The following is a 22,397-nucleotide window of genomic DNA, read 5'->3' as shown; positions in this document are numbered from 1 at the left end:
CAGACCTTTCAACGAGAGGTGGAGGTGGATTTCCCACCATACGTGTTGCTGGGTATAAACACACCTACATCTAACTGTTTTTGTTCCTCGCCAGCAGTACCAGATCCGACAAGCGGAGGCAGTGGCCACCTGGGAGTTCGGGACTTGGCGGCTCCAGTATTCCCGGGGTTCGGTGGCGGAGGAAATCGTGTGGTTCCGGTTCTGCTTTGGACAGACGTCTCTTATCTTCGAGCCTGCCCACATGACACGTTCTGTAAATTGACTTCATTGCATACTATTGTGACCTGCCGTGTTTGTTGTGCTCATTCACAACAGTAAAGTGTTGTTATTTGACTTCCTCCATTGTCCGTTCATTTGCGCCCCCTGTTGTGGGTCCGTGTTCCTACACATTCACAACAGGATATCTCGGCCAACGTCATGGACCCCGAGGGGCGTCAACCGGCTGTTGAACGGCCAATGGAAGAGCAGGGCACACAGGCGTCTGCAGGAGGCATGATCGGTGAGTTGCAGCGAATCCTCACCGCTTTTACGGCTCGGTTGGATCTAATGACCGAGCAGAACGTTCTCCTTAACCGCAGGGTGGAGGCTCTCGCCGCGCAGGTGGAAGCGCGCCCTCAGGGCGCTGCTGCGGCTCCCCCTCCTGCCGATCCTGTGCGCAACAGTGACGTTCCACAGGTCGTTCAACGACCCCTCCCACCTTCCCCTGAAGCATACATAAGCCCTCCTGAGCCGTACGGAGGTTGTGTGGAGACGTGCGCGGACTTTCTTATGCAGTGTTCGCTCGTCTTCGCACAACGTCCCGTCATGTACGCGACTGATGCCAGTAAGATAGCTTATGTGATTGCTCTGCTTCGTGGTAAAGCACGCGCCTGGGCTACGGCGCTCTGGGAACAGAACTCACGGTTGTTATCAGCATACACTGGGTTTGTGGGGGAGTTCAGAACAGTGTTTGATCACCCTAACAGAGGAGAGACCGCTTCAACAGTGCTGCTGTCAATGAGACAGGGACGCGAGAGCGCAGCCGCTTATGCAGTCAACTTCCGCATCGCGGCTGCGAGGTCCGGCTGGAATAACGTTGCGCTCCGCGCTGCCTTCATAAACGGACTGTCGTTGGTTCTGAAGGAGCAGCTGGTAGCTAAGGAGGAACCGCGGGATTTAGATGGGCTTATCGATCTCGTTATACGGTTAGACAATCGGTTGGAGGAACGCCGTCGGGAACGAGGCGAAGGACGTGACCGGATACGCGCCGCCCCTCTCCCTTCCGGGTTCGAAAAGGGGCCGCCCTCCCCACGCTCCACAGCCGCAGCGCTTTGTGGGGCAACAGCTCCCCCTGCTGCCGTTGTTAGGGAAATGCACAGGGCCAAAATGGGGAGGCTGATCCGTGGAGAGTGTTTTCTCTGCAGCTCCACTGAGCACACACAGAGAAACTGCCCCAAACAGCCAAAACGACAACACTCGCCCTTAGAGACTGGGCTAAGGGGGGGTCAAAACATTCAAGTAAGACACACACAAATTGCCACACGACTCCCAGTCACAATCCTGAGCGGGGATTTAACCCTTCAAGCCCGAGCACTGGTGGACACGGGGTCAGAAGGGAATCTGCTAGACAGCAGATGGGCAAGGGAGGTAGGGCTCCCTCTGGTGGCGCTTCCTTCGCCATTACAGGTGCGGGCACTAGATGGCACCCTCCTCCCTTTACTCACACACAAGACACAACCAGTAACTCTGGTGGTGTCTGGAAACCATCGGGAGGAGATTGAGTTTTTTGTGACTCCTTCTACCTCCCGCGTGATTTTGGGCATCCCATGGATGTTGAAGCACAATCCCCGGATTGATTGGCCGTCTGGGGTGGTGGTTCAGTGGAGCGAAACCTGCCATCGGGGGTGTTTAGGATCCTCGGTTCCTCCCGGTTCCCAGGCTAAGGAGGAGGTCAAAGTCCCTCCCAATCTGACGGCAGTGCCGGTTGAGTACCACGATCTTGCTGATGTCTTCAGTAAGGATCTGGCACTCACCCTTCCCCCGCACCGTCCGTACGATTGTGCCATTGATTTGGTTCCAGGCGCTGAGTTCCCGTCCAGCAGGCTGTACAACCTCTCACGACCTGAGCGCGAATCAATGGAGACCTACATCCGGGACTCATTAGCTGCCGGGCTGATCCGGAACTCCACCTCCCCGATGGGGGCAGGTTTCTTTTTTGTGGGCAAGAAAGATGGCGGACTCCGTCCATGCATTGATTACAGGGGGCTGAATGAGATTACGGTTCGCAACCGATACCCGTTGCCATTGTTAGATTCCGTGTTCACCCCCCTGCATGGAGCCAAAATCTTTACTAAGCTGGATCTTAGAAATGCGTATCACCTGGTTCGGATCCGGAAGGGAGACGAATGGAAGAAGGCATTTAACACCCCGTTAGGTCACTTTGAGTACCTGGTCATGCCGTTCGGCCTCACCAACGCCCCCGCGACGTTCCAAGCCTTGGTTAACGACGTCTTGCGGGACTTCCTGCACCAATTCGTCTTCGTATATCTGGATGATATTCTCATCTTTTCTCCGGATCCTGAGACCCATGTCCAGCATGTACGTCAGGTCCTGCAGCGGTTGTTAGAGAACCGACTGTTTGTGAAGGGCGAGAAGTGCGAGTTTCACCGCACGTCTTTGTCCTTCCTGGGGTTTATAATCTCCTCCAACTCCGTCGCCCCTGATCCGGCCAAGGTTGTGGCGGTGAGAGATTGGCCCCAACCAACAAGCCGTAGGAAGCTGCAACAGTTCCTCGGCTTCGCTAATTTCTATAGGAGGTTCATTAAGGGCTACAGTCAGGTAGTTAGCCCCCTGACAGCCCTGACCTCTCCAAAAGTCCCCTTCACCTGGTCAGATCGGTGCGAAGCCGCGTTCAAGGAGTTGAAACGAAGGTTCTCTACTGCGCCAGTTTTGGTGCAGCCCGAACCGAGCCGCCAGTTCATGGTTGAAGTGGACGCCTCTGACTAAGGGATAGGAGCCGTGCTGTCCCAGAGCGGAGAGACCGATAAGGTCCTTCACCCGTGTGCCTATTTTTCCCGCAGGTTGACCCCGGCTGAACGGAACTATGACGTCGGCAATCGAGAACTCCTTGCGGTGAAAGAGGCTCTTGAAGAGTGGAGACATCTGTTGGAGGGAACGTCTGTGCCATTCACGGTTTTCACTGACCACCGGAACCTGGAGTATATCAGGACCGCCAAGCGGCTGAACCCCAGGCAAGCCCGCTGGTCACTGTTCTTCGGCTGTTTTGACTTCCGGATCACCTACCGCCCCGGGACCAAGAACCAGAGATCGGATGCCTTGTCCCGGGTGCATGAAGACGAAGTCAAAACTGAGTTGTCGGATCCACCGGAACCTATCATCCCGGAGTCCGCTATCGTGGCCATCCTCACCTGGGACGTGGAGAAGACCGTCCGGGAGGCCCTGGCACGGAGCCCGGACCCCGGAACCGGGCCGAAGAACAAACTTTACGTCCCACCAGAGGCCAGGGCTGCAGTCTTGGACTTCTGTCACGGCTCCAAGTTCTCCTGTCATCCGGGGGTGCGAAGAACCGTGGCAGTTGTCCGGCAGCGCTTCTGGTGGGCGTCCCTGGAGGCCGACGTTCGGGATTATATCCAGGCCTGCACCACCTGCGCCAGGGGCAAGGCTGACCACCGCAGGGCACCGGGACTGCTCCAGCCGCTGCCCGTGCCCCATCGCCCCTGGTCCCACATCGGCCTGGATTTTGTCACGGGCCTCCCGCCGTCCCAGGGCAACACCACCATCCTCATGATAGTGGACCGATTCTCCAAGGCGGCCCACTTCGTGGCCCTCCCGAAGCTCCCGACTGCCCAGGAGACAGCAGACCTCCTGGTCCACCACGTCGTCCGGCTGCATGGGATTCCAACAGACATCGTCTCCGATCGCGGTCCCCAGTTCTCCTTGCAAGTCTGGAGGAGCTTCTGCCGGGAACTGGGGGCCACGGTGAGTCTCTCGTCCGGGTATCATCCTCAGACCAACGGGCAGGCAGAACGGGCCAATCAGGAGGTGGAACAGGCCCTGCGCTGCATGACGGCCGCGCACCCGGCGGCCTGGAGTACCCATTTGGCCTGGATCGAGTATGCCCATAACAGCCAGGTGTCTTCTGCCACCGGCCTCTCCCCTTTTGAGGTGTGTCTGGGGTACCAGCCCCCGTTGTTTCTGGTGGTCGAGGGAGAGGTCGGTGTGCCCTCGGTCCAGGCCCACCTGCAGAAGTGCCGTCGGGTGTGGCGCGCCGCCCGTTCTGCTTTGCTGAAGGCCCGGACGAGGGCAAAAGCCCATGCAGACCACCGGCGGACCCCGGCCCCTGCATATCGGCCAGGGCAGGAGGTGTGGTTGTCGACAAAAGACATTCCCCTCAAAGTGGACTCCCCAAAACTGCAGGACCGTTACATCGGTCCCTTCGAGATACTCAAGGTCATCAGTCCAGCCGCAGTGCGGCTTCAGCTTCCGGCCTCACTGCGGATCCATCATGTTTTCCATGTGTCCCGGATAAAACCACATCACACCTCACCCCTCTGTGCTCCGGGTCCGGCGCCGCCTCCTGCCCGGGTCATCGATGGTGGGCCGGCTTGGTCTGTGCGCCGGCTCTTGGATGTCCGTAGGATGGGCCGGGGCTTCCAGTATTTGGTGGACTGGGAGGGGTACGGACCCGAAGAACGCTCCTGGGTGAAGAGGAGCTTCATCCTAGACCCGGCCCTCCTGGCCGATTTCTACCGCCGCCACCCGGACAAGCCTGGTCGGGCGCCAGGAGGCGCCCGTTGAGGGGGGGGGTCCTGTTGTGTGGGCCGCTGAAGAGGAGGTACTGCTGGCCCACAACCACCAGAGGGCACCCTGCCTGGAGTGCGGGCTCCAGGCACAAGAGGACGCCGCCGCCTCACAGGAGCAGTCGGGGTGACAGCTGTCACTTATTACCTGTGACAGCTGTCACCAATCATCTGATCTTCAATCGTATATCAGCAGGACAACATCTCCACTTCTTTGCCGAGATATCGCTATGCTTAGGAGGTAACGAGCTCAGCCAATCAAGTTGTCTTTTCGACAGAAGAATATTGTTGCTTTGTGTTTTTTGACAGCAGACCTTTCAACGAGAGGTGGAGGTGGATTTCCCACCATACGTGTTGCTGGGTATAAACACACCTACATCTAACTGTTTTTGTTCCTCACCAGCAGTACCAGATCCGACAAGCGGAGGCAGTGGCCACCTGGGAGTTCTGGACTTGGCGGCTCCAGTATTCCCGGGGTTCGGTGGCGGAGGAAATCGTGTGGTTCCGGTTCTGCTTTGGACAGACGTCTCTTATCTTCGAGCCTGCCCACATGACACGTTCTGTAAATTGACTTCATTGCATACTATTGTGACCTGCCGTGTTTGTTGTGCTCATTCACAACAGTAAAGTGTTGTTATTTGACTTCCTCCATTGTCCGTTCATTTGCGCCCCCTGTTGTGGGTCCATGTTCCTACACTTTCACAACATGTATCCTTGATCTCTGGACATAAATAAAAATAAACAAAACGGTGTTTCGTTTTGAAGTTATTAATTCCAACTGGATTCTATCGTTCTAACTTGACTCGGCAGAGAGCCACGCAGCGTTTGGAGCTGTGTGAACAGAACGGAGGACGATTCTCGTTTTTTTCTCGCAACAAGACAGGAGTCCCAGTTAGTAACTTTAATCCGCACAAAAGTGACACGATTTCACATATTCAGGGATGAAAGTGGTGAAAAACAAAAAAAGCTGAAACCCAAAATTACCCCCAACACCACGTGCACAAAAATGTTTGAATTCTAGAAGCTCTGAAATGCAATCTGGGACTATTCCAGACAATAAACTGCAGTGAGTGCAGCATCCATTTAGTGAGAAAAAAAACCCCAACTTTCCTTAGTATTCTGCTCTTACAGGATGCAGCAGTTTTCCAGTTTGGCAGATAGTTCTGGAGGAAATCACTGAAGAAATTAACACATTGAAAATACGGTTTGACCAAAACAAACTGTCATTAAACTTAAATAAGACAGGGATGAAATGGAGGTGTAAGAGTCACTAGGTGTTCACAGGAAACATTTATTTCTGTATGTATGTATGTATTTATTTATTTTCATTGTTAGTTGGCTTTATATTTTTTCTGTTGTGTTTTTTATTCAGGTTCTTTTTGTCTCTTTCTCTAAAATTGTATATAATCATTAGATTAGTTATTATTACTATTATTGTTGTGCTTGCTATTATTATTAATATATAAACAAAAATAAATGTAAAAAATATTACAATTTGTAATACATTTGACTCTTTTACGACAACAAAGCTGCAACTGCTTAATGCTAATTTTAACATTGACAATGCCATAGACATGCTAACGTGTTAGCATTGGTCCCATTTTTGTTATAAAATACATCTATCAACTGTTTCAGAAGACCATACAGATCGGTTTAACATAAAAAAGGTAAATAATACTCACAGCCATATGCTCTTTAGGGTTTTAGCGGGGGAAAGCGAAAGAAAAAATTAATCAACGATTGGTTCAAGGTTCAAAGTAAAGTCGCGCTGCAGAAAAGCTGATTACAGACCCGCTGAAGGGTCTGTAATCAATGTAGATAAATTATAATTTTCCTGACAAACACCCCCAAAAACAACGGCCACTCTGAAGGACCGATAAGGGAATCGTTAAGTAAAAAGTTCATTAATGTCGGTGGTTGAATCATTTCTTAACGATACCCGAAAGGAACCGGTTCTCGATACCCATCCCTATGAACAACAAAATAATAAACAGAGGTGATAATCCCAAATGTATCTCATTTTACATGTTTAATTTAATGGTGATAATATTACAATAGAGGCAAGTTGGAAGTTAGTTTTTTTTTAATGCTTCATTCCAAACTGGGCTATGTCTTCTGTAGCACCCCAAAAGATACTGGACACTGTAAAGTGGTGGCAGGTAAGAATGTATGTAGACAACATTAAATTGTGGCTTGAAAGATGACGTTGGAGGTGAAGAGGAAGAAGACGGGATTGAACCAAGGGAAAAATTGAATTGAAAGACATTGAATGTTGTGTGAAATTCAGGGAGGAGGTGAAACAACTGCAGACTTGGTAAGATAACTACAGACAACCTTTCACTTGGTGGTGAAAAAAACACCAGAAGACTGGATAACAATTGCAGCAATGGTGACAGAAACCACGAGGAAGGTACTGGGTGTGATATCTGGACAGAGAAAGGAAGGCATGGAGACTGGGTGGTAGAATGAGGAATTGCAGGAAAGCATGAGGAAGAGGCTGGAAAAAATTTGGGATTGCCAAAAAACAAAAGAAAAGATTAAGATACTCAGAAAGCTGAAAAAAACTAGACAGGAGTACAAGTAGATAAGGACACATAAGTGGTGAAGACTTACAGCAAGTTGTACGTGAAATTGAACACATAGGAAGCTAAAAAGGACTTGAACCAATTGAGCAGACACAGGGACCAAGTTGGAAAATATGTGTCGTAGTCTAGACCACGTTCAGACTGCAGTTGGTGATCTGGTTCAAGCCGAATTGAATCCAGATTGCTTTCTAGCCAGATAGCAGTCAGACCGGTTTTACATATGTGGCTCATCATACACACGTATCAATCCGGCTCAAGCCAAATTCATGCCATGTGTGAGTGTGGATCTGGACGTGAGAGTGGGGGTGTGGATCTGGTCGTGACAGTGCGGGTGTGGGTGTGCGCGGGTGCCTCTGAACATGACAGCACTGGTATGTGCCAATCCACTGCAGAGAAGGAAGGTTGTTTGCTGTCCCTGCTCGATGAGTCCCGCTCAAACAGCGCTGTTCAGATTCAGAAAAAACCAACCTGGCTCGAGCCAGATTCAGCCCAAATCTGGGTCAAGCCGAACTGCCAACCACAGCCTGAATGGGGTCTTCGGGTGCTAAAGGATGCATATGTAAATGTGCTTTTGGAGGGCACTGTATATTGAGGAGGGTGGTATGTTTGTTCCTCAAGCTCAGGTCCTCTACCAGTGTCCTGGGAGATTGAGATCTCGGTGCAATACCTTAGCTGTTCCTGGGACTGCACTCTTCTGGATAGAGATCTCTGATGTTCTGCCTGGAATCTGCTGGAGCCACTCTTCCAATTTGGGTGTTACTGATGTTGCTGTCAGCTGGGATTTCCACAACGATCACAACTGTGGTCTTATTTCCCTTGTCAACCAACACTATGTCTGATTGGTTGGCCAGCAGCTGCTTGTCTGTCTGGAATATGAATTCCTACAGGACCTTAGCCATGTCGTTCTCAACCAGCTTTGGTGGCGTCTTCCATCACAACTTGGACTTCTAATCTGTATGCAGCACAGAGGTTTCTGTACATGATTCCTGACACTTGGTTGTGCCTCTCAGTGTACGCTGTCCCAGCTTGCACCTTGCGTCCCAACGGCTGTGGTAGACTCCTGCCTCTATGGATCTGGTGCTTAGTGCTTGTTCTTGTGCTACCATGATCAGAGCCTCTATGCTGTCCTTTAGGGCCCCTTCACACACACTGCGAATTTGGTCGATTTGCGCATAAAGTGTGCATGAAGCAGGAATCGTGTGCAAAACATGTAAAATCGTAGCTGCCTCATACACCTGTTGCTACATCTATTTGCGCACACCAGCAGCTGAAAGACAGAGGGTGCGCTGAGCAAGCCCATCAAACCCCCTTGCAGCAGGTGTCGGCCAAATTCCAGGTGACACAAATGAACATGTAACACCACACTTCATCTAATGTTTGGCTTCTCTGGTTAGTCCACTTCATGTGCTGTTCGAATTTTGGGATCAATGGTTTTATATCCACGTGGTTAAAGTCCCCCATGATGATGATGCACACAGTGTCAGGGTGCTTGGATAGCTGAATGCTAATGCTACGGTGTCGTTGTGCAGTGGCTGTGCTAGCATTAGCATCTGGTGCTATATAAACAATGGTAGTCAGGACTGCGGTAAACTCCCTGGGAAGATATATGGGTCTGCATTTACAGATACTCCTCCCCAGACTTGAGTATGTAACGATCCACAGTCACTGTCTTTGTACACCAGTTGTTCATGTCTAGACACAGCTCCCACCTCTGATCTACCTGGAGTCACTGGTCCTATCCTGGCCCTGTAGCCTCAGTTCATCAATTTTGTTCACTAGGGTTCTGGAATTGGTGAGGAAAGTACTTGGAAGTGGTGGTTTAAGAGGCTGCCTCTGTAGTCTCGCTAGCACACCAGCCTTGCAGCCTCATTTTTGCTTCCAATCTGCATGAAGTCAAATGAATTGTCTGCAGACCTCTGAGACAAGATTGTCTCGAGGCACAAATCTGAGAAAGGGTACAAAAACATTTCTACTGCTTCGAAGGTCCCATTGAGCACAGTGGCTTCCATCATCTGTAAATGTAAGACACTGGGATCCACCAGGACTCCACCAGCTGACTGCCCATCTAAACTGAGCAATCATGGGAGAAGAGCCTTAGTCAGGGAGGTGACCAGGAACCTAATGGTCACTCTGTCAGAGCTCCAGAATTCCTCTGTGGAAAGAGGAGAACCTTCCAGAGGGACAACCATCTCTGCAGCAATCCACCAATCAGGCCTGTATGGTAGAGTGGCCAGATGGAAGCCACTCCTTCCTTAGCAAAAACCACATGGCAGCCCACCTGGAGTTTGGTCATGTTTGGAGGAAACCAGGCACCATCTCGACAGTGAAGCATGGTGGTGGCAGCAATATGTTGTGGGGATGTTTTGCAATGATAGGAACTAGGCGACTAGTCAGGATTGAGGGAAAGATGAATGCAGCAATGTACAGAGACATCCTGAATGAAAACCTGCTACTGCGAGCTCTTGACATCAGACTGGGGTGACAGTTCATCTTTCAGCAGGACAATGGCCCCAAGCACACAGCCAAGATATCAAAGGAGTGGCTTCAGAACACCTCTGTGAATGTCCTTGATGTGAATGTCCCCATCCAACCTGATGGACCTTGAGAGATGCTGCAAAGATGACAAAACTGCCCAAAGATAGGTGCGCCAAGCTTGTGAAATCATATTCAAGAAGACTTCTAGCTATAATTGCTACCAAATGTGCATCAACAAAGTATTAAGCAAAAGCTGTGAATACTTATGTACATTTGATTTCTTTGTTTTTGTTTTGAATAAATTAGCAAAAAAAAAAAAAAAAAAAATCATGTTGTCATTATGGGGGATTGTGAGTAAACGTTTGGGGAAAATGAATTTATTCCATTTTGGAATGAGGCTGTAACATAAATTGTAGGAAAAGTGAATATTGCAAATACTTTCCGGACACACTGTATCCTCACCTATGGTCATGAACTTTGAGTAATGGCTGAAAGAATAAGGTTGCAGATACAAATAGCAGAAATGAGATTCCTCCTTCGGGTATCTGGGTTTACACTCCTGGACAAGGTGAGAAACCCGATTATCTGGGAGGGACTCTGAGTAAAGTCTCTGCACCTTAACGTGAAAAGGAGCCAGATGAGGTGGTTTGGGCATCTGGCCAGGCTGGTCATCTTTCTAGAGAGGTCTTCCAGGCACATTCAACTCAGAGGAGGCCCCTGGGAAGACCAAGGACACACTGGAGGGAATATATTTCCCAGCTGGCTTGCGAATGCCTTAGGATTCTCCGGGAAGAGTTACAGGACTTGGCTGAAGATAGGGAAACGCAAAAATGAGCTGCTTTGACTGCTGCCACCACATCCCAGATGTGTGTACACTACAATAAAGAGCTGTCTAAAAAATAGATAAAAACTAACTTGGAGGGAAATGATCTTACTGCATGGACAGATAATTTCACTTGACAAGATGTCTTGAATTAAGATTGTTAAATATAGAAATAAGCATGTCGAACACTTAAAATAGACCTGCATTGAAATAAATGTGGTCAGATCTCAGAAAGAAATAGCTGATATGTATTTATAAGACCCTTATGAATGTGGTCAAGTAAATCTGCAAGCCCAAATTTGTAATTCAGCGGAGAAATCTTCATTTAAAAATGACAAATTTGCAGCTAAAATTTGGCCCTCCGCAAAAACTGTTTGTACGAGGTCTGTTAGAAAAGTATCTGACCTTTTATTTTTTTCAAAAACCTGATAGATTTGAATCACGTGTGCTTGCATGAGCCTTGTGTGAGGATGGGTGTAGTCTCTCTGTGTTTATTCTTTGCAAGGAAAATGGCAGAACAACTGGAGCAGCACGACTGCATCAAATTTTGCCAGAAACTGTGCGACAGCCAGGTGGAAACCATTCGGATTATTCAGACGGCTTTTGGTGACGATCCTATGGGCAACACACAGATTAAGGAGCGGTACAACCGGTTTAAAGACGGCCGCACAACGGTGGAGATCATGATTCGGACGTGAATCGATTTTTTTTCTGGCACCGCTACTACTCTGATTTACTCCATTTCTCTGCAGAAATAGTCTGTCTCTGTCACTGACAACCACACCTGTTCCTAATCCATCTTCAATATAACAGTACTCATCCAGCAGGTGACACACACATCGGCGGTATATTGCACTGACAAAAGAAAATTGCTTTTTTTTTTCGTTTAGAAACAGTGAGGAGTTTGAGGTCACACTGTACCGCTGCCTTTCACCAGTTTTGAATGGGTTTGTGCCCATGATATGAAGTTTTATTTTGATGAGTTAAAAGATAACACTTGTTGTTTTTGAGTTATTGGATGAACAAACTGAAGCAGATGGACTCATCCATCCATCCAGTCACTGCATTTTACACAGCACATACCTCAACTCTTCCAAAACCTGGGGAAAAAAAAAAAACCTCAAACCAACCATTTTAGACATTGAACCTGAGTAAATGGACACGCTAACAAATGTCAGAAACAATTCCTTGTCACCTCTCCACATGCAAGCATTTCAAAATGCTAGACTGCAGGAAACACTGATCAGCAGGTGCGAAAACTACCAACAAGAAAGCCCAGATCATTGGGTGAAAAAGCCTTCAATATAGAAGCAACTAGCATTACTAGCATTACAACAGCTTTGAAAGGGTAAAGGTTGGGCTACCTGATTGGCAGCTGCAGCAGTGGGGAATCTGCGGTCACGCTGTGCGCCTGCCCTTCAGAGTACTGGCAGAGGACAGCTAGAGAGAGCGGCCTCAAGCACTGGCAGCCGCGGGTGGGCTTTGTGGCCTGTCATCATCAGTCGTGTAGAACCTGCATCTCAACCCCTCTATCAAAGATTTACACAATAAGCTGGAATTTTGTGGATGTGTGCCTTCAACATCTGTGTGTTAATGCGCATCTGTGTCTTTAATGCAAGTGTAAAGAATGTTTGTTCAGATTAAGATATGAAAAGCGAAAAGAAAAAAAAAAAAAAAAATCATACAGTAAAACAGTTATGTCTGCATACAACCCCAATTCCAATGAAGTTGATATGTTTAGTGCAGCGGATAACTGAAAAAATGCTTCAAATGGTGATGCAAGCACCAAATTTGGCACACATACTCCTTAGATATTACTCTTTTAAAAATGCCGAGTGGCCACATGAACTTTCAATAGGCTGCTCCAATTTTGCTAAAAAGTGATGCAAATTATTAGTTGAGTGAATATGGTTTTAAAACGAATTGTCTGCATCATGTATCATGCATAGTTATCATGTTACAGGGTAGCATATGTCACATGTCATAGAATCCAAAGGATGCATGGGAGCAAATTTGGTGGGAGATAGGGGGGACATGTCCCCCCAACCTTTTTAACCAGGGGGGACAGAATATGGTATGTCCCCCCACCTTCTGACATACAGTAGTGTTCAGAATAATAGTAGTGCTATGTGACTAAAAAGATTAATCCAGGTTTTGAGTATATTTCTTATTGTTACATGGGAAACAAGGTGAAGGTCGTGGGTTCAATTCCCGGGGCCTTTCTGTGTGGAGTTTGCATGTTCTCCCCGTGTTTGCGTGGGTTTCCTCCGGGTGCTCCGGTTTCCTCCCACATCCAAAGGCATGTGGGTTAGGTGGATTGAAATCTTTAAATTGTCCTTACGTGTGCGTGTGGGTGTGTCTGTGCTTGTGTGTCTGTTTGTGGCCCTGCGACAGACTGGCATCCTTTCCTGGGTGTACCCCGCATCACGCCCAATGACTGCTGGGATAGGCTCCAGCCCCCCGCGAGCCCTTAATTGGACTAAGCGGTAGATGATGGATGGATGGATGGGAAACAAGGTACCAGCAGATTCTCACAAATCCAACAAGACCAAGCATTCATGATATGCACACTCTTAAGACTATGAAATTGGGCTATTAGTAAAAAAAAGTAGAAAAGGGGGTGTTCACAATAATAGTAGTGTAGCATTCAGTCAGTGAGTTCGTCAATTTTGTGGAACAAACAGGTGTGAATCAGGTGTCCCCTATTTAAGGATGAAGCCAGCACCTGTTGAACATGCTTTTCTCTTTGAAAGCCTGAGGAAAATGGGACGTTCAAGACATTGTTCAGAAGAACAGCGTAGTTTGATTAAAAAGTTGATTGGAGAGGGGAAAACTTATACGCAGGTGCAAAAAATTATAGGCTGTTCATCTACAATGATCTCCAATGTTTTAGAATGGACAAAAAAACAGAGACGCGTAGATGAAAACAGAAAACAACCATCAAAGTGGATAGAAGAATAACCAGAATGTCAAAGGCTCACCCATTGATCAGCTCCAGGATGATCAAAGACAGTCCGGAGTTACCTGTAAGTGCTGTGACAGTTAGAAGACGCCTGTGTGAATCCCCCGCAAAGTCCCTCTGTTAAATAAAAGACGTGCAGAAGAGGTTACAATTTGCCAAAGAACACATCAACTGGCCTAAAGAGAATTGGAGGAATATTTTGTGGACTGATGAGAGTAAAACTGTTCTTTTTGGGTCCAAGGGCTGCAGATAGTTTGTGAGACAACCCCCAAACTCTGAATTCAAGCCACAGCTCACAGTGAAGACAGTGAAGCATGGTGATGCAAGCATAATGATATGGGCATGTTTCTCCTACTATGGTGTTAGGCCTATATATCGCATACCAGGTATCATGGATCAGTTTGGATATATATATATTATATATTATATAATATATAAATATATAAATATATATAAATACTTAAAGAGGTCATGTTGCCTTATGCTGAAGAGGACATGCCCTTGAAATTGGTGTTTCAACAAGACAATGACCCCAAGCACACTACTAAATGAGCAAAATCTTGGTTCCAAACCAACAAAATTAATGTCTCACAGATGTGAAGAAATCATGAAAAACTGTGGTTATACAACTAAGTACTAGTTTAGTGATTCACAGGATTGCTAAAAAAGCAGTTTGAACATAATAGTTTTGAGTTTGTAGCGTCAACAGCAGATGCTACTATTATTGTGAACACCCCCTTTTCTACTTTTTTTTTAATAACAGCCCAATTTCATAGCCTTAAGAGTGTGCATATCATGAATGCTTGGCACTACTATTATTCTGAACACTACTGTATATGTGTGTACTTGAAACATGCTATGCCAGTCTTATGTGCAAACCATGTCAGTCTTATGTGCAAAACCATGTCAGAATAGTATCTTTGTTTCTGTAAGTTTGTATTTTTAGCAGCATTGACTTGTTTACAACACCTGTTTCTTGTTTGTCACATTCAAAATTTTCTGGGACTGTATTTGCCCAGATTTGAAACCAAAAATAGTTGCCTCTAGGGACTAGTGTCTACACATGAGTATCAATGGACCATATGCTAATTTACTAAATTCTGAAAGTTAGAAAAGGAAATCAGAAAAGCTATCTGGGACCTCAGAAAGCCCATCTGCAATTATTGCTTGATCTCCAAAATCAGTCTATGCAAGCGAAATTATGTTCAGTATGAGTGTTGTCATTAGTGCCACTTCGAAAATTAAATTCATGATAAGTAATTTATCCTAATCCTATGATCTGTTGTTTTTTCAAACTTATGCAAAAACAAATCTTGAGAAAAAAAATACAGTATGCGATACTTAATCATTATTAAGAGCCTGTTCTTTCATATTTATGAATATATTTTACCACATTGCAGTTGTTTTTTAATGAAAACTCAACCTATCATTCTTTTTGAGTTCTACACATGTGATGATACCTTATTTACACCAGGATGTTAATAAAATCAATGCTGGCTATTCTCAGAATAAAGTACTTATATCCACAGTTTCAAATTGCATAAGTCAAATGGTGTCCACTTTATGGTCTTCTCAAAGCATTAAAATTACTGTTCTGGATACTCAGAACGCATCTGAGCTTATCTAGAAACCATTGGCCTATGGGCTTTGGCCCTGCGGGCCTCGCACTTTGTCCCTGCGGGCCTCGCACTTTGTCCCCACCAATTTCTAGTTCTAAATTGCGCCCATGAATGGATGCCAACAATGTTTAACCTTTACTTTGCAAACCAAGCATGCAATGCAGTCAAAACTATGCCATTTATTAATCCAATTAGCTCAACCAGTAATTTACACTTTTTACCAAAATTGGAGCAATTTTAACTTTTGACCCCTGTACAAACTGAAATTGACCTTTCTCAGTGTTTTGGCTGTTTTTACCCCATAACTCCATAACATTAATTCACAGATAGTCCAAACTATATCTTTTTTGGAATTTTTATGATTAGACAAATAATATGGAATACATTTCAATATGATTGGCACATTTTTTAAATTTTGACCCCTGTGTAATTCTTCAATTGACCCCTTCTTGGCCGCCTATTGAACGTTCATGTGGCTACTCACCATTTTTAAAACAGTAATGTCTAAGGAGTATGTGTGCCAAATTTGGTGCTTGCATCAACATTTGAAGAATCCCTCAGTAAATATTCACTTATCTGCTGCACTAGTTGTGTAAAATGTAAATTAAAAACAGAATACAATGATTTGCAAATCCTCTTCAACCTATATTCAATTGAATACCACCACAAAGACAAGATATTTAATGTTCAAACTGATAGGCTTTTTTGTTTTTGTGCAAATATTTGCTCATTTTTAAATGGATGCCTGCAACATGTTTCAAAAAAGCTGGGACAGTGGTATGTTTACCACTGTGTTACATCACCTCTCCTTCTAACAACACTCAATAAGTGCTTGGGAACTGACCAGAGCTACTGAATTGAGAGTTGATGAAAAGCTACGCAATCTAGCAACAAAGAGACAAGATTAAAAAAAAATCATAGCAGTTACTACCAGAGACATTGTTGCTGCTGAGACCCATTATTACTCATCCTGTTACAAGGATTACACACGTGAATCAGATGAAAACAAGAATGAAGAAGAAACTGATGACTCTGAATCTCACTATCAGGAAATGGAAGTAGAATCATTTGCAGACCTTCTAGGATTCATACAAACTAAATCAGTGATCCAAATATCAACCTTGAAAAGAAAACTAGACAAATATATCCAGAACAGAGGCATTAAAAGAATCATCCAAAAAGCATCTTTGCAGAAATCTTGAAAGTGAGCTTGGCATTGCTCCATTCAGTATACCATATCACCTTGAGAAGTTTTTGTTGGGACTTCTGACTGGTGATCCAAACAACAAAGCCCCATCTCAGAGAGTGGCAACTCTTATCAAATCCTTCAGTCAGGATATAGTATATGCAGTGACCAGTGGACAGGAAAAACCTCCAAAACATTTGTTGATCCCATATGATGTTAAGACACACACTGGTAATGTTGAAATCATCCATACCCTCAATCGCCTGGGACATGCTGTATCCTATTCCCAACTTCAGGAGAATGACACAGCATTATGCTTGCAGAATATGGCGGCTTCTATGAATCACCAGGCTATTTTCCTTGCTTCTATAAACCCCTATGTGTTTACCAACCTTGCAAGGGACAACACAGACCGAACTACAGAGGAGGACCTGGTCATTGACCTGAAGAGAGCTGGGACCACAGTCACAAAGATTACATTAGTAACACATGATGCTGTCATGGTTTAAAAGCCTGCAGGGGAGCAAGGTCCCCCTGCTCAAGCCAGCACATGTCCAGGCCCATTTGAAGTTCACCAGTGACCATCTGGATGATCCAGAGGAGGCATGGGAGAAGGTCATGTGGTCGGATGAGCCCAGAATAGAGCTTTTTGGAATCAGCTCCACTTACCATGTTTAGAGGATGAGAACAACCCCAAGAAAACCATCCCAACCGTGAAGCATGGGGGTGGAAACATCATACTCTGGGGGTGCTCTTCTGCAAAGGGGACAAGACAACTGCACCGTATTGAAGGGAGGATGGGTGGGGTCATGTATTGCGAGATTTTGGCAAGCAACCTCCTTCTCTCAGTAAGAGCATTGAAGATGGGTCATGGCTGGGTCTTCCAGCATGACAATGACCCCAAACACACAGCCAGGGCAACTAAGGAGGGGCTCCGTAAGAAGCATTTCAAGGTCCTTGAGTGGCCTGGCCAGTCTCCAGACCTGAACTCAATAGAAAATCTTTGAAGGGAGCTGAAACTCCAAACCTGAAAGATCTAGAGAAGATCTGTATGGAGGAGTGGACCAAAATCCCTGCTGCAGTGTGTGCAAACCTGGTGAAAAACCACAGGAAACGTTTGACCTCTGTAATTGCAAACAAAGGCTACTGGGGCTGTCGCTGGGCAACATGGACTTTCAACTCCCTCAACAAATTTTTTATGGGGTTGAGGTCTGGAGACTGGCTTGGCCCCTCAAGGACCTTGAAATGCTTTTTACGGAGCTACTCCTTTGTTGCCCAAGCAGTGTGTTAGGGATCATTGTCATACGTTGCATTTTCAATGCTCTCACTGATGGAAGGAGGTTTTGGCTTAAAATCTCATGATACATGGCCCCGTTCATTCTTCCCTGAACACAGATCAGTCGTCCTGTCCCCTTTGCAAAAAACAGTCCCAAAGCATGATGTTTCCACCCCCATGCTTCACAGCAGGTATGGTGTTCTTGGGATGCAACTCAGCATTCTTCTTCCTCCAAACACAATAAGTTGAGGTTTTACTAAAATGTTCTATTTTGGTTTCATCTGACCACATGATATTCTCCCAGTCTTCTTCTGGATCATCCATATGCTCTCTGGCAAACTTCAGACGGGCCTGGACATGTACGGACTTAAGCAGGGGGACACGCCTGGCACTGCAGGATTTGAGTGCCCCTGTGCGTAGTGTGTAGCCTTTGTTACTTTGGTCCCAGCTCTCTGCAGGTCAAGCATCAGGTCCCTCCGTGTAGTTCTGGGATTTTTGTTCACTGTTCTCATGATCATTTTGACAATACGGGATGACACCTTGCGTGGAGCCCCAGATCAAGGGACAATATCAATGGTCTTCTATGTCTTCCATTTTCTTACAATTGCTCCAACAGTTGATTTATTCACACCAACCTGCTTCACTCTTCCCAGCCTGGTGCAGGTCTACAATTTTCTTCCTGGTGTCCTTCGACAGCTCTTTGGTCTTGGCCATGGTTGAGTTTGCAGTCTGACTGTTTGAGGCTGTGGACAGGTGTCTTTTATATAGATCACGAGTTTCAGCCGATGCCATTAATACAGGTAACAAATGGAGGACAGAAGAGCTTCTTGAAGTCATCTAAAAAAAAATAAAATCCGGAAATCACAATGTATGATTTTTTAATAATTTATTTGTATGTTACTGCTACAAATAAGTATTTCAACACCTGTGAAAATTAATGTTAATATTTGGTACAGTAGCCTTTGTTTACAATTACAGAGGTCAAACTTTTCCTGTAGTCTTTCACCAGGTTTCACTATATATATATATATATATATATATATATATATATATGTGTGTGTGTGTGTGTGTGTGTGTGTGTGTGTGTGTGTGCAATTTGATCTTGCAAGAGAGACAGCATACAGTGCGTAGGTGAATGTGGTGTGCGTGTGTGATCTTGACCTGTTTTTCTTGATCAGCCTATAATGTTTTATTTAAAGCTAACTGACAGTTTCTATCAAGGAGGGCTGAACACCAAAACAAGAAATAGACAGACCAGAACAAAAGATGAGTGGTGACAATAATAACAGTGAGGTGATGTAATTTGTGAGTGGAACCCCCACAATACAACAGACCAGGACAGACAGCAACATATAAACAAGCAGTGACAGTAACAGTCTGTTGTCTAATTCATGAATATCCAGCCACCTATTCCAGGATAACACAGTCTTGAACCCCTTGAGAACACCCAGAACTGAATTGTGGTGACGGCCACGAGCACTGGACGTACAGAGACCCAGATCACAGCTGAATATCTGGTCACTTCTGTGGCTGGTGTGTTGGACCAAGAACCAAGTACAGAACCTTACCATATGACATGGACCACTCCGGCATGACATGAGCAACACGGGTGAGTACATGTACTTTGACAGAAAGGGGTCCAAGATACAGGGCCCCAGGGGAAACAAGGAGAACCAGGACAACAGAAGGACCCCGGGCCCGGAGAGGGCACCAACCAGGGCCACCGGACCTGCTCAATGAACCACCAGGGGCGCAGCCCAGGCACAACCCCGATGTTTTCACCCCCAGAGGCACAGGAAGTGGCCCACAGGGAGGCTCTCTGGCGACACACCAGCAGCAGGAGGATCCCTAAACCCGGGCAGGAATCACTGAACTGATGAGGGTGAGACCCGGCCCCCAGACGACCAGCACGCCCAGATCCAGGCTGCAGGGGACAGACCCCCACTGAGACTTCCACAACACAGGCAGCAGGACCCCCCCCCCCCCCCCAGTCCCCCAGCCACCCCACCCTCACCAGGACTCCCACCCACACACCAAAGGCCAAGGTCAGAAGACCACCCACGCAAGAGCAGGACAGCATCCTCCAGCTGAAACCACACTCACAAATAACATTTGACCTTCACCTTGGAGCTGATCATTGGCTGAGTCATTGCCATTCTGTCTATTGTTCAATCCATTTAAAAAGTGGTTTTCCTGTTTTTGGTTGCTATGTTAAAGTACGTGAGATCATTTTCATTGAGCAGCCTTTTACTTTCTGCACTTCTTTATGCAGTTTCCTGTCTCCAATCAACTTCTTTTTAAATCAAAGTACACTGTTCTTCTGAACAATGTCTGGAATGACCCATTTTACTCAGATTTTCAGACAGAAATGCACTGCAACCAGCATTTACAACATCTGCTGACTTCATCCTTAATGGAGAACTACATAAATTTGGTAAGTTTTTGTTTTTTCTTTGCCGTTTCATCTGTTTTTGGTTGCATTCATCTCTATGGCGCTCCCCCTACAATTTGGGAGTATATAAGGCATAAAACTGTCATAAAAACTCACTGCCCCATCACCTGCTCTCCATGTGTATTTGTTTTTACGCAATCCATGTCAAGAAAGCCACAATCCAGAAATACACAGATAACAGTTCAATTCAGGTGGATTTCTCTTTCTCTCTGCTCCTCTTTTGCACATGCGCTATCACTCCCTCTGACCTCCCGCGGTTTTTCTCTCTCTTTCTCTTTCTTCGAAGATGTACGTATACAATCAGTGAGGAAATATAACCTCATGCTTTCACAGCGAACTCCGCTACAAAGCCTACGTTAACATCCATAAGATTTCTTGTAAATCACTTTCAAATCTACCAGATGTTGTTCATAAGATCTGATCCCTTAAATTTCTCCCCTCAGTGGTTGAAATTCGAAATATGATATTGCCAGTAATAATCATATTGGCAATATCATATTATGAATCCTTTATCTAAATACTAAGGAATAAATTTATAGTGGTGCCAAAGAAAATTCTTTTTAATGACTTAAATCTTTAAAAAAAAAAAACTAGTGGCATTATACCTTTACATTTTGGCTTACTTATTAAATATAGCAGGAAAATTCTTCACAACATAACTAGCCCACACTTTCAATGATACTGCCTCACACAGGAAGCTGACAAAAGAAGCAGGTGTCCCTGAGAGAAAACGGATGGAGGCAGGCTGCACTGCCACACAAATGCCTGCTTATCAGCTTTAGTACTTGAGCTAATCCCAAAAGGACTGCAAAGCACCTGTGGGAAACTCATTTGTCATTCAGAATAACTGTAGTGCCAATGGCTGATCCCACTCTCAGACTCTGCAAGCTAACTAACCTTTCCCATGTTCCCACACATACCAGGCTTAAGGCCAGAACAATACACTTAGTCATTTTTGACCAAGGAATTTAACTGATTTAACATTACTGACCCTCAACAAGCCATCAAACCAAAGCCACCAATGCAGCCAAAGCTAGTAGTACTCTTGAACTTAATATGAAAGCAATTTCTGACTGAGGGTCATAATCACAGCTTTACACACACAGCTGCATTTCTATGTTGGCCAAACCTTCATTTGATTAAGACCTGTAAGTTGATGGCATTAAATATGTACAAAACACTGACGCAGATTTGTACCCAATCTGTTATCCCAAAGCTCACTGCAGCAGCGCAGCATGCAGGCGGCAAAATTTTCCATCCCGTGAATAGGTGTCACCAGTGGCAAGGTCACTGCCAGCTTCAGCTCCACCCCTTTTTGTGACTTTGGCTGTCATTTGCTTCCCGATTTATATCTGGAACCTAACAGGAACATGTGGAAACCAGTACAAACCTGTCATTCAATAGATTTCACAAACATATCGCATTCAGTATTTAGCAAATATATTCATTTTTATACAAAGTCCCTCAACTTTCAGAGGCTATTTTTTCTCTTTTTTCATTTAATTTTATATAGCACGAAATCACAACAAAGTTGCCTCAGGGCACTTCACACAAGTAAGGTCTAACCTAATGGCCCAGTCACACAGCAATTAATGAAGGGCAACGAAGCCCAAATGAAACAAGAAATCTGGATTTTCGTTGACTTTCGTTGGCATAGTTTTTAACCTTTGCACAACCTGGCGCTTCATCAGGATTGTTAAACTGTTGAAAAATTTGAACGAAGGGCAACAAAAACCTCAATTCGTCCGTGTTTTGTTTTGCTGTCATTCTTGACGTTTTTTAATCATTTTAGTTTTTGTAACATTATTGTTTGGTTTGACTTCGTTAGACCGGCTGAATGTTTTCACACAGTGCAGAAGCCGGTTTGTGAGCGCTGAGGCTGCTGTTGCGTTCATGTACCGTCTGGAATTACAGGGCAAACTCAGCCTGTTTGCTTGGATTTCTTTTTTACCTGTGTGGGGGGTCAGCTTCAATGGGCTCAGGCACCTTATATGGAGAAGAATTAATCTTTTGTGTGGATACAATTAATTATTTTTCCACAAGCAACTGCTGAATTTGAAACAACAAAAAAGTTGTGTAATTTCCAACGGTATTTGAGCGCAGTGGCAGCAGCAGCTCCTGTGTGCACTTATTATTTTTTATTAAATATAACAATATGAGTGTAGGAATGACAATCCAACTATTATGTACATGTGGCAACAGGTAGATAATTCAAATGAT

At 45.6% G+C, this 22,397-nt stretch overlaps 1 protein-coding gene across 1 annotated transcript in view; it reads right to left on the bottom strand.

The window, feature by feature from the left end:
- The window catches only part of LOC117514868 (POC1 centriolar protein homolog B-like), a 137,553-nt gene that overhangs the window by 5,218 nt on the left and 109,938 nt on the right, over positions 1-22,397 (bottom strand). The window contains exon 11 of the mRNA XM_034175445.1: positions 19,508-19,649. Coding sequence (XP_034031336.1) covers positions 19,508-19,649 — 142 coding nt within the window. The remainder of the gene's footprint in view (positions 1-19,507; positions 19,650-22,397) is intronic.

This window comes from Thalassophryne amazonica, chromosome 8 (genome assembly GCF_902500255.1).
Source record: "Thalassophryne amazonica chromosome 8, fThaAma1.1, whole genome shotgun sequence".
NCBI lineage: Eukaryota > Metazoa > Chordata > Actinopteri > Batrachoidiformes > Batrachoididae > Thalassophryne > Thalassophryne amazonica.
This window is presented reverse-complemented; position numbering and strand designations above follow the sequence as displayed.